This window comes from Pan paniscus, chromosome 21 (assembly GCF_029289425.2).
Source record: "Pan paniscus chromosome 21, NHGRI_mPanPan1-v2.0_pri, whole genome shotgun sequence".
NCBI lineage: Eukaryota > Metazoa > Chordata > Mammalia > Primates > Hominidae > Pan > Pan paniscus.
Genome location: NC_073270.2, coordinates 2155701 through 2174013, shown reverse-complemented (window position 1 = coordinate 2174013; position 18313 = coordinate 2155701). Strand labels below are relative to the sequence as shown.

At 43.5% G+C, this 18313-nt stretch overlaps 1 protein-coding gene across 2 annotated transcripts in view; it reads right to left on the bottom strand.

Annotated features, from left to right (window-relative positions):
* The window catches only part of PSMF1 (proteasome inhibitor subunit 1), a 49064-nt gene extending 31163 nt beyond the window's left edge, over positions 1–17901 (bottom strand). Inside the window, exons 1-4 of one of the 2 annotated variants that reach the window (XM_003821255.6) lie at positions 17492–17901; positions 10750–10902; positions 8892–8974; positions 1142–1327 (exon numbers count right to left, since the gene is read on the bottom strand). In XM_003821255.6, the coding sequence (XP_003821303.1) occupies positions 1142–1327; positions 8892–8974; positions 10750–10902; positions 17492–17620 (551 nt within the window). In that variant the 5' untranslated portion in view covers positions 17621–17901. The remainder of the gene's footprint in view (positions 1–1141; positions 1328–8891; positions 8975–10749; positions 10903–17491) is intronic. The other variant, XM_008974715.5, reaches the window with a different exon arrangement.
* Between the last annotated feature and the right edge of the window lie 412 nt (positions 17902–18313).

Sequence of the window (18313 nt, the reverse complement as noted above, 5' to 3'; positions counted from 1 at the left end):
TACTTCAGGTCTAAAATTTTTTCCCAACTTGACTTCTGACCAGGGCTTATTCTTAAATCTTTCCACCATGGAAAGGTGGTTAGATCACATCTGTTTACATCACAGCCAGAGCACTGTGCAGGGAGTAAGGACACCTAGACCCCAGCCCTGGCTCTGCCTCTTTATTAGTGGCTGGCGAACTCAGGCAGGTCATCTTATCTCTATTCCCTTTGGTAAAATAAGATATATCAGACAAGCCATTTTCAACCTTTTCAACCACTTTTTCTTATTCTCCATTCTCTTCACAGGACTCAATATTTTTGGTAAAGATTTTGCCAAAGAGATACGCCAATCATTACTTGGAATAATTAAACTGATTTCCCATTTTTAGCTAACTAAAGGCATATAATTGCGAACCAGAATAAAATAACAATGGTAGCCTACATTTATTAAGTGCTTATTCATGTCCCTCACAGTGAACTCTGTCCCTTATCCCTACCAACAGTATGGTATCACAGTACGGGCTCCAAACTGAGAAGTGCTGTCTCAGCTAGAGACTAGGGTCCCCTGGTCCTTGTCTCCTCCCTCTGAGCAGAAGTCTCCAGTCCTAATGCTGCCATCCTAATCTGCAAAAACCTTGGAATGTGACTCACTCACATCCCATGCTATTTTGGAAAACTTCTGAAGTTGATAGCGAGATTGGAGGACTACAATGAAATGAAATGGGCAAGACACTGGGACTGCATCTCCTCTGGGCTAGTACCTCTACATGTTTACATTTTCTCAGAAAGACTGGCCCAGGGACCTGTCTAGACAAAAAGCTCTGGAATGAATTAGCTGTGAATTACCTGGGCAGCAACCTTAGACTACTGCACATAAGCCCCGGAGGCACTGATCCTTGGACAGACTCAGGGGCTCTGTGTGGCCCCTAGAAAGAAATCAGGCAGGCTTAGGATTTTGGGTAATTAGGGTGACTAGTAGCAGTTCAAGAACTCACTGCTCCACTTATGTCTCCACTTTCTAACTCCATGCACCCCAAGACATTGATCATTTTGTTGAAAACACATACAGGCCAGGGATGGGGTCAAGTGGCAGGATGGGGATAGCTGGCTAGAATCCCTCTACAGAAGCATGGGCTTCCCGCTAGGCACTCTGTACTCACCAGGGAGGCTGCCGACTGGTGTGTGGGTGGTGTGGAGGAATCCGGAGTGGGTCCACCTCTCTGGCGGTAGCAGGGGGGAACTCCCGGTGGGGACTGCTTACATTAGCCTTTTCCCACTGCTCATGGATAGGTGTGATGATTCCAGACACAATACGAGACCGAAGCTCCTCACTGTTCTTGTAGGTCCTGCAGGAAGCAGACGAAGAGTCAACTGCTTGCAGTTGGCTAGGAACCCTGGAAGTGGTATTCTGGCTGCAACGATGGCGGCGGCGGCGGCCCTGATAGCTCCTGGCGTTGCGCTTGGCCTGTTTATAAGTGGGGGAACAGGCCGCCTGCTGGACCTGGGTGAGGGGGGCAACAGCCCCACGCTGTCTCTGAGATTTGGGCCTAAGCTTCTTAGGCATCTGAGTTGCCCCTCCTCGTTTACCACCCCATTAGAAAGAGGTGAGGGTGTAGGGGCACAGGGCCTGGACTGGCTACTCCTCTGTCCTCACCCACCTCACCCCTCCCTCAGCTTCATTGTGTGTTCATCACGTGTCATGGGAAGGGTCATGGAAGGCAAAGGCTCCATGGGGAGGATGAACCAGGTTCCTGGTCCAGGCAGGCAGAGCTCTGGGGGTTCAAGGTCCAGTTCTGTCACTAACACAGGGGTCCTCGGAAGGCTGCCCCTACCACCTGTCCCATCCTGCCTGGGCCTCTTTTTCTCTGCCTGTGAGAGACAAGTGACGTGAGCCACAGCTGAGGTGTGGAGGCAGGCTGAGGTAACAGAGTGGGCAGGACTCCAGGCTTCCTAAAACACTGGTATTTTAAATTGAACCACATCCTGGCCCATAAAGCAAAGCTCACAAATGTAAAATAACTGAAATCATATAAAGTATGTTCTCCAACCATATGGAATCATAACAGAAATCAAAACAAAAAGTTAACTCTCTAAATACATGAAAATTAAGCAACATACTTCTAGAAAATCCTTGGATCAAAGTCACAAAAAAGAAATATATAGCACTGAATTAAAATGAAAATAAAAACATACGAAAATATGTGGGATATAACTAAAGGATTGCTGAGAAGAAACCTCATAGCACTAAATGCTTACATCAAAATAGAGGAAGGAATTCAAATCAATAACCAAAATTCTGACCTAAAAAACCTAGAAAAAGAAGAGCAAATTAACTCAAAGCAAGCAGAAGTAATAAAGGTAAGAACAGAAGTCAATAAAAAAGAAAAACAAGAGAGAAAATGAAACAAAGTCAATTCTTCAAAAAAAATGAATAAAACTGACCAACTCCTAGCGAGACTGACAAATACAAAAAGAGAGAGGACACAGTCACCAATAACAAGAATGAAACAGGAGATATTACAATAGATCTGTAGCCACTGAAAGGATAATAAGAGAATACTAAGAACAACTTAATCCAACAACTCAGAATAGACCAATTCTTAGAAACCATAAACTACAACTTGGCCAAAACGAAACAGATAATCTGAATAGTTCCATTAAAGAAACTGAATTACACTTAACATTCTAAAAAAATAAAATAAAAAAACAAAAACCAAAAATCTCCAGGCTCAGATGATTTCAGGAAGAATTCTACCAAACATTTAAAGAAGAATTAACACCAATTTTACAGTCACTTCTAGAAAATATATGAGGAGGGAATACTTTCCAATCCATTTCATGAGACCAGTATTACTCTGGTATCAAAACCAGGAAAAGACTACACCAAAAAAAAAAAATATATATATATATATATTTATATATATATATAGACTAGTATATCCTATGAACTTACACACACAAAAAATCCTCAACAAAACATGAGCAAATTGAATTTAAAAATGTATAAAAAGAACTATATGCCATGACCAAGTATGATTTGTTCTAGGCATGCAAGACTGGTTAATAGTCACAAATCAATCAGTGTAATCTACCATATCAATAAGCTATGGAAGAAAAATCATATGATCATATCAATTGATGCAGAAAAAAGCTTTTGACAAAATCAAACATGATAAATCCATTCAAGATTAAAAACTCTCAACAAACTAAGAATAAAGGGGAACTTCTTTAACCTGATAAAGAACATTTACAAAAAACCTACCCCTAACATATACTTTACTGTGAAAGACTGAATACTTTGCTCCTAAGATTGGGAATGAGGAAAGAATGTTCTTTCTCATCACTCTTATTTAACATAATATTGGACATCCTGACCACTGCAATAAGGCAAGAAAAAGAAAAGACATTCATATTAGCAAGTAAGGAATAAAACTGTCCCTATTTGCAAATGACATGATAGTCTACCCTGAAATTCCCAAGGAATCTACCAAAAAAAAAAAATCCTAAACACCTTGAATTCAGCAAGGTGACAGGATATAAGTTCAACACAGGAAAATCAACTACATTTCTACATACTAACAATGAACATTTGAAAACCAAAACAAAGGACAGAATGCCATTCATAATCATCTCCCTTTCTGCTTTAAACAAATAACAAGGTATGTACAGGATCTATATGTTGAAAATTACAAATGATACTGATGGAAATCAAATAAAACCTAAATATTAATAAATGGAGAGATAAGATATATCATGTTCATAGCAAGAATGTCAGTTCTCCCCAAATTAATCTATAGGTTTAATGCAACTCCTATCAAAATCCTAGCAAGGTTTTTCATAGATATACACCAGCTTACTCTAAAGTTTATATGAAAAGGCACAGAGGCCAGGTGCAGTGGCTCACGTCTGTAATCCCAACACTTTGGGAGGCTAAGATGGGTGGGTCACGAGGTCAGGAGATCGAGACCATCCTGGCTAACATGGTAAAACCCCGTCTCTACTAAAAATACAAAAAATTAGCCAGGCATGGTGGCACACATCTGTAGTCCCAGCTACTCAGAAGGTTGAGGCAGGAGAATCACTTGAACCCAGGAGGCAGAGGTTGTAGTGAGCCAAGATCACACCATTGCACTCCAGCCTGAGCCTTTTTGAGACAGCGCGAGACTCTGTCTCAAACAAAGAAAAAAAAAAAAGAAAGAAAAAAGAAAAAAAAGAAAAGGCACAGAACCTAGAATAGCTACAACTACCTTGATGAAGAAAAAGTGGGAGGAATTATTCTACTCAATATTAAGGCCTACCAATAATCAATACTGATAGAGTAATATTGACAGAGGAAGAGACATAGAGATCAATGGAAAAGAACAAAGGATCCAGAGATAGATCCACAGATGTACAGACAACTGATTTTTGACAAAGTTTCAAAAGTAATTCAATGAAGGAATAACAAATGATGTTGGGGCCATTGGACATCCATGGGTAAAAAATGAGCTGCTTGCCTGCCCAAGCTGGGTGGGAGGGTAAATTCAAGTCTTCTTTCCTTTTAATCAGATCAGAGGGAGGCCTCTGATCTCCCTAGGCATGTGTAAAATTCAGGCCTGATTAAAAAACCACCAGGTCCTGAAGGAGAAGTTCTCACACAATTTCTAAGCCTTGGCAGAACAACTGCCATTTTGGTTGTGGCAAAAGACAGCCTACCATCTCATCTGACACAGAAAGGGTACAGCAGAATGGAACACAATAGGTTTATATTTCTTAGCAAATCACAGTTTGCTCACTGAGGAGCACAAATTGCTGGAAGAGGCAAGACATGCCACAATGACCTAACAAAGAGGGCTACATGCAGGAAGCTACGGCTGAAAGGCATAGGAGGGAGATAGGGCCTCTGACCAGGAGGCAGAGCCATACCTCAGCTTTCACCGCCCATTTCCACGGAGATGACTCCTGGTGATCAGATTTTTTTCCCCTTTGTGTATTTTACTAAGAGCTGGACTAAGCGCTAAGCACTCTATGTGCTGACATCTCATTCCATTCTCAGAAAAACCCTGAGGTAGTACTATTGTGTCCCTCATTTCACAGTAATCAAAAAACAAAACAAAATAAAACACATATCCCCTCCCTCACACACAAACCCCTCAAACAAATGTACTTAAAAAACAAATAGAGAGAGGATCACAATTCTCTTTCAGTATTGCTGAACAGACGGAATGCTCTAATGAGCATGAATGGCCAATATAATTCCTAGGTTCTTCCACAGGTTTTGTCAATTTCTCTCCCAGTGGAAGTCCAGAGTGAAGAAGTCAAGAGACCACACTCCAAATGTCCCTCCCTTACCCACTAAGAGGGGCCAGGGTGTCAGGGAGTGTGCAACACCCAGAGGAGCAGCATTCTGCCGGCCAGGCCTGGCTCATTTCCCTCTTTCCTCCCTTTGTCTACTGTATGCAAAAGAGACCCAAGCCCTGCCCTCAAGGAGATCACAGGCAAGGAGGGAAGACCAACCCTAAGAAGGTAAATGTAAAATATCTGATTGATTAAATGCTTAAAAAATGATGTTTTGATCCAGGGCAACACAGCAAAGACCTCATCTCTACAAAAAATAAAAAACTGGCTGGGCATGGTGGCACATGCCTGTAGACCCAATTATTTGGGAGGCTCAGGTGGGAGGGTCACTTGAGCCCAGTAGGTTGAGGCTGCTTGGCCTGTTTATAAGTGAGCTGATTGTGCCACTGTACTCCAGCCTGCCTGGGCAACAGAGGGAAACCTGACTCCAAAAAAAATAGTAAAATGTTTTGAAGCTGTAAGCCTGGGGGCCAGAGGAAGCTTCTCTAAGGAACTGACGTTTAAATCGGTAACCAAAAGATAAACAGAAGTTGGCTACGTGAGGTCAGGGAGAGCACTTTAGACAGAGGGAAGAGGTCTGAAGAGGGCAGAAGAATGACACTGTGGCTGAAGCACAGGGACGCGGGGAAGGCAGTACAAGGTGAGATTGAAGGGGTGAATGCTTTAAGGCCTCATCAAGGATTGTGCTCTTTATCCTAACGGCAATGAGTATTCCCTAAAGACTTTTAACTGTGGTAAAATATGCATAAAATTTACCACCTTAACCATTTTTAAGTGTTCAGTACTGTTAAGTACATTAACACTGTTGTGCAATCACCTACCATCCATCTCCAGATCTCTTTTCATTTTGCAAAACAAACTCTGTACCCATTAATCACTAACTCCCCTTCCTATTCCCCTCTTGCCCCAGTATCTGGCAACCACCATCCACTTTCTGTCTCTACAAATTTGACTAATCTAGGTACCTTTAATAGAATCATACAGAATTTGTCCTTTTGTGAATGGCTTATTTCATTTAGTATAATGTCTTCAAGGTTCATCCATGTTGTAGCACGGGCCAGAATTTCCTTCCTTTTTAAAGCTGAATAATATTCTACTGTATTTACATACCAAATTTTGTTCATCCATTCATCTTATCAATGGACAGCCAAGCTGCTTTCACCTTTTGGCTACTGTGAATAATGCTTCTACGAACATGGGTGTACAAATATCTTTTCAAGACCTACTTTCAATTCTTTTGGGTATATGCCCAGACGTGGACATGCAGGATTATACGGTAATTTTTTGAAGAACTGTCATATTGTTTTGCATAGTGGCTGCACCATTTTATATTCCCAAGAGGGCACAAGAGTTCCAATTTCTCCACATCCTTGACAACGCTTGTTTATTTTCTGGTTATTTTGATACTACCCATCGTAATGGGTGTGAAGTGGCATCACTGAAGGGTTTTAAGCCAGAGTTGTTAACTATGATCTGATCTATGTCTGAAAGACTGGTCCAACTGCTACGTGGGAAATACACTGGAGGGTGGCATGCAGGAGGGGAATATGTAAAAGACCTCCTCACACAGAAGCTGCATGGAAGAGGGGAGGAGAAATGAGGAGTGGCCAGAATGTGGAGGCCAGTGGTTTGAAAGTCTGTGAGGACTGGAATAGGTTCAAAGAGGGTATTGCTGATTAGATACTATTAAATGCAACAGGGTTTCTGGGCAGTTCTGAGGTTTGGTTAAGGTTTCATAACTGTGCATTTATAGTGATGCCAGGCTCACTCTAAAACTCTGAGGATGGCTAGGTGCGGTGGCTCACGCCTGTAATCCCATCACTTGAGGTCAGGAGTTCGAGACCAGCCTGGCCAACAGCAAAACCCCGTCTCTATTAAAAACGCAAAAATTGGCCAGGCGCAGTGGCTCACGCCTGTAATCCCAGCACTTTGAGAGGCCAAGGCAGGTGGATCACGAGGTCAGGAGATCGAGACCATCCTGGCTAACATGGTGAAACCCCATCTCTACTAAAATACAAAAAAAAAAAATTGCCAGGCGTGGTGGTGGGCACCTGTAGTCCCAGCTACTCGGGAGGCTGAGGCAGGAGAATGGCGTGAACCCGGGAGGTAGAGCTTGCAGTTGAGCCGAGATCGCGCCACTGCACTCCAGCCTGGGTGACAGAGCAAGACTCCATCTCAAAAAACAAAACAAAACAAAACAAAAAAACGCAAAAATTAGCTGGGTGTGGTGGTGCACACCTGTAATCCCAGTTACTCGGGAAGCTGAGGCAGAAGAATTGCTTGAACAGTCACACTGTACTCCAGCCTGGGTGACAGAACTAGACTCCGTCTCAAAAAAATAAAATAAAATAAAAAATAAAACCCTGAGGAGGTCAATGAAGATGGGGGGAAAATCCCTATAATGGAATAAAGCAGACATAAATCAGCTTAACTATATATAAAACAGATAATTTCATTATACTGATTTTAAAAACAAGCACTAATCTAAGTACCTTTGGAACACACTACTCTGCCTACATCTTTTGTGGAACATAGTTAAAAGACAAAAAGAACTGGAAATAAGTCATTTGGAACTTTACTTAATAGGTTTGTTCTTGGTAGGCACTGATGTAGCAATTCAGAAAATATTTGTGTGTATTCTAGGATCAAATAAATAAGTAAATACATTGATGCTGCTGGGAATCAGGGTTCTCACCACAGGAGAAGGGAGATATAAGTATGGAATAAGAGAAAAAGAATACTGTAGTGTTATATTAAAAACAGAGGTGGCAATTTAAACTTATAAGGAAAAATTTTCCTAGCTCTATCTGCTGAAAAGGTCTAGAATCATACTACTATATGATACCAACTATATGACACTCTAGAAAAGGCAAAACTATGGAGGCAGTAAAAAGATCAGTGGTTGCCAGCAGTTAGGGAAAAGGGAGTGAAGAATAGGAGAAGCACAGATTTTTAGGGTAGTCAAACTATTCTGTGTGATACTATGATAGACACACATTCTCATCTGTTTGTCAAAACCCACAGACTGCACAACAGCAAGCTTGAGCCCTAATAATGATGTGTCAATGTAGACTCATTAGTTGTAACAAATGAATCATTATGTATGGGATATTGACACAGGGAAGCTGTGAACTGTGGGTGTATGGGAGCAGGAGGTAATACGGGAATGCTCTGCACTTTCTGCTCAATTTTGCTTGTACCTAAAACGACCCTAAAGAAAATAATTTTTTTTTTAAATAAGTTGGAGACTGGGGTTGGGGACCCAATGAGGCACACATCCTCCCAGGAGTCTGCTCTGACTGAATGAGTTGCCCGGGCTCCACCTCTACTCTGCAGCCACCACAGCACTTGTGGACTCTTGACTGCATCATCTTGTTTCATGTGGCATTTCCTATGTAAGTCTCCTCTTCAAATACATAAAAAACAGAAAAGAAAATTAGGAAGTTGTACCCAGAAGTAAAAGGTTCTTCCATTCACCTTCCTTAATTTTCTGGACACATCCACCCTATTCCTTATATCTTGCCATTAGTTCTCTCTTCTTTTTCCCAGGGAAGAGACATCATTTAGAAGTACCTGTGGAAGTCACCCAGGTGTTCTGCATCGATATAATCATCCAAGTTCAGGGTCAAGTCTGCCACTTGCTGTGAGCCATATTCCTAGATGAGTGAAAATAGAAAGTGAGAGACTGGGATATTTCTGGCTAAGAGTGGGAGGGTGAAGGGAGAGTAACAAAGTCTTCAACCTAAAGAAATATTCACGTATGTCCACAGAGACATATATAAGGACTGTTTATATGAAATACCTTCCTAAGGCTTGGAGACTTCTCTGATTTAGGAATATTGCCTTTCCAAGGCAGAGACTAAAACACCTACTTCCCAGGCTCTTTTGCAAAAGGGCTCAGGCATGGTAATTGAGGTGTTGAACTGATGCATCAACTTTGATCTGGAGGTGAGCAACACGGAGAGGCAGACCCAGCAAGGGGCAGACATCTTGCTAATGAGGGTAGCAGCAGAGGCCAGGGGGTCACATCAGCAGCTTAAGAGAAGGGTGCACCAGGGCAGACAGAATCAGCCAGTATCTAATACTGGGCAGTGGTGGTGGCAGCAGTGGTTTCCGGGGCATGATTTGGGACACTGCTTCTGGAAACCTAGCCTTAAACCTGTTTCAGTGAGCTATCCTGGTTCTTTTTGTTTTGTTTTGTTTTGAGACAGAGGCTTGCTCTATCGCCCAGGCTGGAGTTCAGTGGCACAATCTCAGCTCACAGCAAACTCTGCCTCTTGGGTTCAAGGGATGCTCCTACCTCAGCCTCCCAAGTAGCTGGGATTACAGGCACCCACGACCACGCCCGGCTAAGTTTTAAAAATATTTTTAGTAGAGACAGGGTTTCACCATATTGACCAGGTTGGTCTCAAACTCCTGACCTCAAGTGATCCACCTGCCTTAGCCTCCCAAAGTGCTGGGATTACAGGTGCGAGCCACTGCGCCTGGGTGATCCTGGTTCTTTTAATAAACCCTTTTTGCTTAAACTAACCCAAGAGGTTTTTGTTGTTTGAAACCAAGAACCCTATCTGACACGAGATCTAAATGTTCATCAAAAGGGAAAGGAATAAAGAAATTATGGTGCTATGAGAAACTATATAATAGTTAAAACAAATAAGGTATATCTATATGTATTTCCATGTCAAGGTCTTGCCTCCAAAACACCGAGTGAAAAAAAAGCAAAGTGCAGTATAATACATACAGCAGGATACTTCTACATGGTCACACCCAAACCACTAAGACAAAAGTTAACAAAAAGAAAGTCACTGCCCTGTGGCACTTATAGTCCCATGGCAGAATAAAAGCAAAGCACAAATAAGTACACAATTACAAGCTGCAATGAGTGTCAGGCAGGAAAATAAAATGATGGCGTAAAGAGACATAATTTAGATTTTTTTTGGGAGTAGGAGTGGGTAGTCAGAACTGAACTTTTTGAGGAAGTCAAAAATGAAAGAGAATTGTCCAGGATGAAGGAATGGTGAAGGGCTGTGTGAGTGGCAGATGGGGGAGGGGAAGAGCCTTCCAGCATAGGAAATGTAAAGTGCAAGGGCTCCAAGGCAGCAAAGAATTCAATTTATTTAAGGAACTGAAGTAGCCCATTGGGGTTACCTAAGTTTTTCCCTTCTATCTTGTCACTGAATAGATTTACCTTATTTAACCATTACCCTGTTGACAGAAAGCCCCTCCTTCTTAATTCCAGGTGGTGGATACCTTTGTGCACGAAGGTTTTCTATACTTAGGGTTCTCACCTTAAGATAAAGTTCCAGAAGTGGGATCACTAGGTAAGGGCTACATGAACATTGAAGCTCTGGATTCATACCATTAAATGGGTTTCAAAACAGCCATTCCTATCCCCATCTCATCAGCAGACTCACATGTCTCAGAGACTCACCAGCACATTGAGGATCATGCTGCTCTCCACGGTGATGGCTTTCACAAGGAGCTTTCTGGACCCATCCTTATACTCATACCGGAGGACATACAGGTCTTTATTGTTGTTCCACCCAGCTGGCAGCAGTTCTGACTTCTTATCATTGGGACCCGGCTGGGAAGACACCACAGTTGAGAGGAGAAAGATCATGAACTCAAAACACAGAACTATAAAGAACCTCACGAGATAAGCTAATCTTACCCACCTCACTTCACAGATGAAGATGTGGAGGTCAAGAGAAATGACTTGCCCAAGATCCTACAGCGAGAGAGAGGTCTAGGGCCCAGGTCTCTGGGCTTCTGTTCTACTGCGCTCTCCCTCATATTGAGCTACCTTTCTGACACAGCACTGGAACCTGTCAAGAATCTGCAGTGTTGGTTTAATAATTATCTCTTCCCCATCCCACTGCTAAGAATAAAGCCAGTCATCTTGAGGAACACTGCGAAGTTCTAAGTAGTGTTTTTCAAAGTTTGGACGTTAGGCTAACTTCAATAGGATTACCAAGGTGTTGACTAAAAACACAGATCCGAATACACGCTGACTGCAGTGATGTACAAAAATTATAATTTCATAATACACAAAATGTAGCACATGTACAAATAACAAAGAATTATAAAATGTCTCTACCACCAGCTTAAGAAATAGAACATCAGCAATACTGCTAAAGCCTTGGGTAGCATACTCCAATAAATGTCCCTCCTTCCCCTTCAAGGGTAATCACCACTCTTAAACAATTTCTTTACTTTTCCTTAGAGTTATATTACTATACATGCAACCATAAAAATACAGCCTCAAATGTTTTTGAATTTAAAATAAACAGCATCACTTCTGTCATTTGCCTTTTTTATTTGATAGTTTTTGGAAATGTATCCATGTCAATGCATTTAACTACAGCTGATTCACATTCACAGCTACACAGCATTCTGTATGACTATGCTGCAATTTATACATCTACTTGTTGATGGTGATTTGGAGTATTTCCAGCTTATTTGTTTTGCTATTATAAACAATGCTGCTATGAACATTCTTGTACACATCTGGTACACATGTGGATAAATTTCTATACTGTATGCATGGAGGAAAAGCTTTTAATTTATAAGATAAAGTCAAGTTGTTTTCTAAAGAGTTACCGATTTATACTCCCACTAGCAATGTATGAAAGCTCCTGTTGCTCCGTGTAGTTGGCAACATTGCTATTGTTGCTTGCCAATCTAGTAGGGGTAAAATGCTTGCCATTTTCATGCTTGTCAGCCTGGTGGGTGTAAAATACATCTTTTATTGTGAGTTGTGATGTCTTCCTCTTTTCTTTTTTAAAAATCCTAAGACTTTCCATACTAAAGTTTGAGAAATAGTTCTCAAATTATTTCTACAGGAAAAATAATATAGTGATTTCTAGGTAGGGAAGATTTCTTAAACAAAATCCATAAAAGAAAATGCTGCCTTTAACACTGTTCATAATTGAAAGCTTCTGTTCTACAGAGACACTACTAAATTAATAAGGAGCCACAGGCTAGGAAGAGACATTTGCCATGGCTGCAAAGGAAAGAAATTAATAACCTCTACCTAAAGGGAATGCCTGGAAAATGAACAATAACAATTGGGAACTCCAAAAAGTGGCAAAAGATATGAACAAGAAAAAGAGCGGCTAATAGTGTCTAAAGAGGTATTCAATTTTACTAGCAATCAGAGAAGCAGAACTGAAATAAAGAGACACTAAGTTATATGATTCGGACTGTTATTACCCAGTTTTCTATTTTTTGCCAGATGTCTGTGTAGGTGTGGGGAGAATGGGAACCTCCAGTCCCTGCTGGTGGGCATTTAAACTTGTACAGCCCCTTCGGGGAGCAATCTGGCAGTTTTTAGTGCAATTAGGTGAGCCAATATCCTATGATCCAAAATCCCTACTCCCAGAAGAAACCCTGTGCACAGGGTACATAACAAAGGATCTTCATTATAGCCTTGGCTAAGGTAGCAAAAGTGGAGATAAAATGCAAAATATGCTTACAGTGGAATACTATATAGCAGTCAGAAGGAATAAACCAGATCTAATGATCGTATTATATATAAAAGAAAAAATATGATTTAAAGAAAAGTTCCCCAAAAAATGAGGTTTACACTCCAGTACCACTTATGTAAAAATTTTAAAAAGCACAAAAAAATGCTATAATCTTTTTTCATGGATGTATATTTATATTGCTCACCATGGGGCAGGTGGACTGGGAAGATCTGTAGTCATGAGAATACAGCGGGAGGGAGTGGGACCAGAGATGAAGAAAATGGAAAAGACAAAGGTCCAGCAAAGCAAAACTTCACACACCAAGGACAAGGGGAGACCACACATTGAGAATTGCTGGCCTCTCCTGTTTCGTCACCCCTGGTGTTCAGAAATCCTCTGGGGAAAGAGATCCCAAATAAAATTCAGGATGTCGCAACTGTCATGGTTTAAAACCTGGCTGGATGACAATGAAATTCATAGGCCTGAAGCATAGAAATGAGAGTGAGGAAAAACAAAAGTAAAACTAATCAAACCATTCTTCTGAGAAAAAGAAACTATCCCCTCACCCCAAACTGGGTAAATTTCCCGAATATGTTTAGCGTTTAGTGTCGTGGATTTGTTTACTTTGGAAGCCAGGAATTTGATGACATCCTCATCTTTGCTCTGGCAAAGGCCTTTAAATTTATATTATATCCTCCATGTACAGCATTCAATCCACCAGAGTTCTCTCTTGGAATATAAACAATTTGGTCTGCTCACCACCCCATCACCTTTGGCTTCCAGGGTTACAGAAAATCCCTGAAGTCAGGTGAAACTGATGTCTCTAACTGCAGTGCAACTGATGTTCCCCAGTAAACAGAGGACAGACCCTGGTGATATCAGGCCAAACATGGTCTGCAACTGCCCTGTAAACCCTGACATCAAATATCAAGAGTCCCAGAAAGCCACAGTTGGAAAGTAGCCTAAGTACACAGTCACGTGGTTTAACTTCCTCTGATGAAAAATCAAAGGCCCGAGGCTGAGTGCGGTGGCTCGTGCCTGTAATCCCAGCCCTTTGGGAGGCAGAGGCAGGCAGATCACTTGAAGTCAGGAGTTCGAGACCAGCCAGGCAAACATGGTGAAACCCTGTCTCTACTAAAAATACAAAAAAAATTAGCCAGGCATGGTGGCGGGGACCTGTAATCCCAGCTACTGAGGATGCTGGGGCAGAATTGCCTGAACCCAGGAGGCAGAGGTTGCAGTGAGCCAAGATAGCACCACTGCACTCTAGCCTGAGTGACAGAGTGAGACATCTCGGATTAAAAAAAAAAAAAAAGAAAAGAAAAAGAAAAAGAAAAGAAAACTCTAAGGCCTGAGATGGTCAGAGAGCTGCCCAAGGTCTCAGCAAGTCAGGTGTAGGGCTGTGCTTGGAATTCAGAGCTCCTGATTGCCCAGGCTATGGCTAGAGAAGGTTTTTCCCAGCCAGGTCCACAAGACTGGCCCTAAGAGAATAAAGATAATTGTCTTCTTAGGCAAAATCCTGGCACTGGAAGCATTCTTTAATGGCCATGAATTTGCCCCAATGCCTCTGAACTAAAATTCACCCAAAGAAACTTAAACAGATCATTTTGGGCATTTTCTCTCTTTCATCATAATCCTTAGATTTCCCACAACAGAAAACAAAATTCTCTAACAATGTCGATAACCACTTAAGTCATCCCTTACCTATCCCCTTGGCACGTAAACCACTTGACAAAGCTGTAAAGTTCTTGTGAGGAGTGGTTCTGACTTCAAGAAAGAAATCCAAATTCAAGTATTGGATTTTTGTTGAAGCCAGTGGCTGCACTGGTTTTCTAATCAAGTTTTATGTACACAATTCCCCTGTAACAGAGGAGGCAAAACCTAAGAGAAAGCAGACAATCTAGCTTTCCATTTAACTGTCAACTTGTATAGTCAAGCATACACTCTTGGGACCTTCCTCTCCTTATCACCCCCAGAAGGGTGGAAACAGCAGATGGCTGGAAAGGCAACACAAATATCCTCTGAGCTTGGAAAACACAATTGAATCAGCTGAGTTGGCTGGCCCCAGGCTGAAAAATTAAACCTCTTTTTAAATAAACTAATAGGAAAGATGCCTCTCCAGTTTCCACTCTGAGCGAAAGTAGACTCAGCAGAAGTGACAGAAGGACAAGTGCAACCTGAGCCCCAATGGCAATCAAGGAGAAAAGGCAGAGAGAAGCAAAAACACACCACACTCTAGTTTGCAATCCAAACACTCATTCCTTCGGGGGCATGCAAGATTTAGTGCTGGGGTAGATAGAGGAAAGGTGGCAATGCCTTACAAAAACCTCATTCCCCAGGCTCCTGGGCCTCCCCAAAGATGTCTGAAACCAGCATCTTTTTCTGGCCTGCAGAAGCTCAACGAATAGCACCATGAACAGAGAAAAATTAGATGGACCTTGGGGAATTGGTCAAGGACCTTTTAAAAAAAAAAAAAAACAGTATTAAAATGAGATTGTATTCTTTCTGTACATTTCATCTGAAAATTTTGGAGCCTTGAGTGTATGGCAAGGTGGTAATGCCAGATAGAAGGTATCGACTTATGTGAACTCACGTCCCTAAACTGTCAAAGTGATTCAGACAGCATGAGTGAGGGTAAGAAATGTAGGAGCAGATCCACAGTGATTGATATTTATTTGTGGAATGGCAAGAAGAGAAGGGTATCAGACACACCCTCTAGAACAAGTTCCTCAGCAGAGGTGGATGGGGTTCTGACAGTGTGGCAGAGTAGAAGTAGCTAGCTAGGAGTAGGTAAGGGGAGTGAGGTACATGAGGAGGGACAGAGTGCAAAGCAGAGCTGTTCCATCTGAAGGACAAGACAAAGGGCAGGGGGAGCTGAGGGCCAATGGAGGAGATCCCAGGTCAAAATCAAATCTTACTCCTCTTCTCAGCCCCTCTGTCCCCTGCACCATCCCACATACCAGTTTCTTTGAAGAATCTAGGAAAAGTTGAAATAAAATGACTGGGGCAAGTGAAGAGCTGCTTAAGATTAAAAAGCTGCAGTAAGACAAGTGGGGAGACAAGATTTCTCTTAGGGGAACTATGCATTGAAAGAGGGGCCTGACGCTGAAATGGGGGTGCTGTCTCTACCTGGTCCCAAGGTCTGAAATGCTGAAAGACATTTTGAAGGTATGTGGAATGAAGAGCAGCACAAAGAGAAAGGTCAGGGACAGATGTGTTTGGGAAGGTGAAATGGTTCCTGCTTCCAGGTATGTGTGTGTGAAAGGCTAGCTGTTCTTTTCCATCCTCATCTCCAGTCTTAGAGCCCATTTGAGAGATGAAGTATGTGTGAGTTTGGAGGTGGGAATGGGGATCCTGAGTGTGTACCTGGGGTCCCAGTGAGATAATTGAGGTCTGGGGAAAAAAAGAGCCAGAAATCCCTGACGGTTCTTGTGTTCTGATTCCTGCTGGAGGGGGTAAAGTGTGAGAGGGGTATCGTGGTCTTGGTCTTTAGTTCTAAGAGACAGAGAGGAATAGGGACAGCAGTGAGGGGTGGGGGAAAGGGGATACTTGTCTAAGTGCTCAGAATGTATAAAGCAAGTTTGAAGACAGGTCCCTAAAGCTATGTCAGGAGAGGAGAATTAAGACTCTATTTGAGAAGCTAAAAAAAATGATTACAGGAGTTGAGAACTGAAGCAGTCAAAAAGGAGAGGAAGGGTGAAATCTCATTGCAAGATGCAATAGGTGGGGTGGTCTGTTTCCCATGGCTAGTCTTGGTTCTGAGAGTGAGAGAACAGTGACAGTGAGGGGCAGGCATGGAGGCAGGCCCACTTCTCCCAGGAAGCAGATGTCTAGGATGATGTGGATGTGGGGGATGAGGGTCACAGGGAAGAGACAGGAAAGAAAGAAGAATGCTAGAGCAAAGAATTAGTGAGGTGGGTTGGGTCCAGCAGTCCTAGAACTCTGTGGGGATGACAATGACGTCCCTAGCTGTAAGAGGTGGAGCCTGGGGATGGGAGAAGAGGGGATGGCCCTATGGGGACAACTATGAGGAGAAAATCTTATATGACCCTCACACCCAGGGTGTATGTGTGTACGACTCTGGGGGGTGATTGTTTCCTAGAGCTTGAGTTGGGGATGGCAGTAGCGAGTGGACTATGCTGGGCCCTTCAGTAAAGGGTGAAAGGCGTGTGAACTCTCTGGGCCCATGCTAACGGGTGAAAAAAGGGCCCTGGCCTGGGGCTGAGTAGGTCAAAGCTCACTCCTGTACCTGTGCTTGGATCCAGATGTTTGGTGGAGGCTCTAGTGTGGTATGAGGGCGGAACTGAGTCAGTCCCCTCACCCCGAGGCTGGGTGGTAAGGAGTTCAGAGGGGATCAGGTGGGTGAGAAGTGCTCTGGGGAGCTAAACTCCTGTCTAGATTCTTTTCCATTCTATGGAATGCTAGGTCCACACAGTCCTAGCCTGAGAGGCTGCCAAGCTGTATTGAAGCGAGTGTCCGCCCTTGAGTTTACAAATCATGTTGTGCCAGCTGTGCTGTGAGGGACTCTGGGCTGGGATGGGGCAGGTGAGCAACCTCCGACCCGCAGGTTTTACCAACGCTGCCATGTGCCCCAGGCCCTGCATTGGGAGAGGCGGGGAAATCGGGCGCTCTGGACCAGGCCTCCGGTACTCTGAGTTTGGGCAGAAGACAGTTCCCTCCTCCACCATGGCCGGCTCCGTGGCGTACCTGGTCACCGACACCCAAGCCGTAGTAGCCGTGTGTCACCACTTCCCAATGCAAGAAGCAGACGAGCGCGTCCTGCGTGCAGGTGATGGCCGGCGCTGCCGATGCGAACAGTACCTCCAGGCCCGCCATGAGCGCCCGCGACTTCGGCGTCTGGAGGAAAGAAGGGGGCGGGGGTAGTCCAGTGAGCCGGCTCCGCGGCCGGGGTAGCTATAACTCCGCTTCCCTCTTGCGCTAGTTCTTGCCGAGTCCACACCTGAGACCAAAATGGAGACGCCCGGGGACGGGGCGGGGCGGGGAAGCCGGAAGTAGTCCCAACAGCGGGCGCAACTGCGTGAGGCGCGCCGGGCTGGCAACGCGAGCGCAGCACTAAAAGGTTCCGCCAGGGAGCGCGAGCGGGGCGGGGCCCCTCAAAGCCGGAAGGCGGGGCCCCTCAAAGCCGGAAGCCGGGTCTTCGCCGCAGTCGACAGGATCGCCTGACGCGGGCACAGCGTCCTCCAAGAGGCCACCTTGCTGAGAGGCAGACTTCCCATCCACAAAATGGGGTATGCTAGGCCGGGGAAGGGGCTGGGAAATGTGGCTAAAATACATTCTTAATAATCGTTAACACGTTCGCCGTGCTTGCTACCGTCCACATTATTCTAAATGCTTTACTTGTATTCATTTATTTAATCTTCACAACCCAACTCTATGCAGTTGATATTAACGATTAATGTGCCTCATTGCACAGATGAGGAAACTGAGGCACAGAGGGATAATTTGACCAAGATGACAACAGCCAGCCGGTGAACGGCTGAAATGGTTATGGGAACCTGGCAGTCTGGC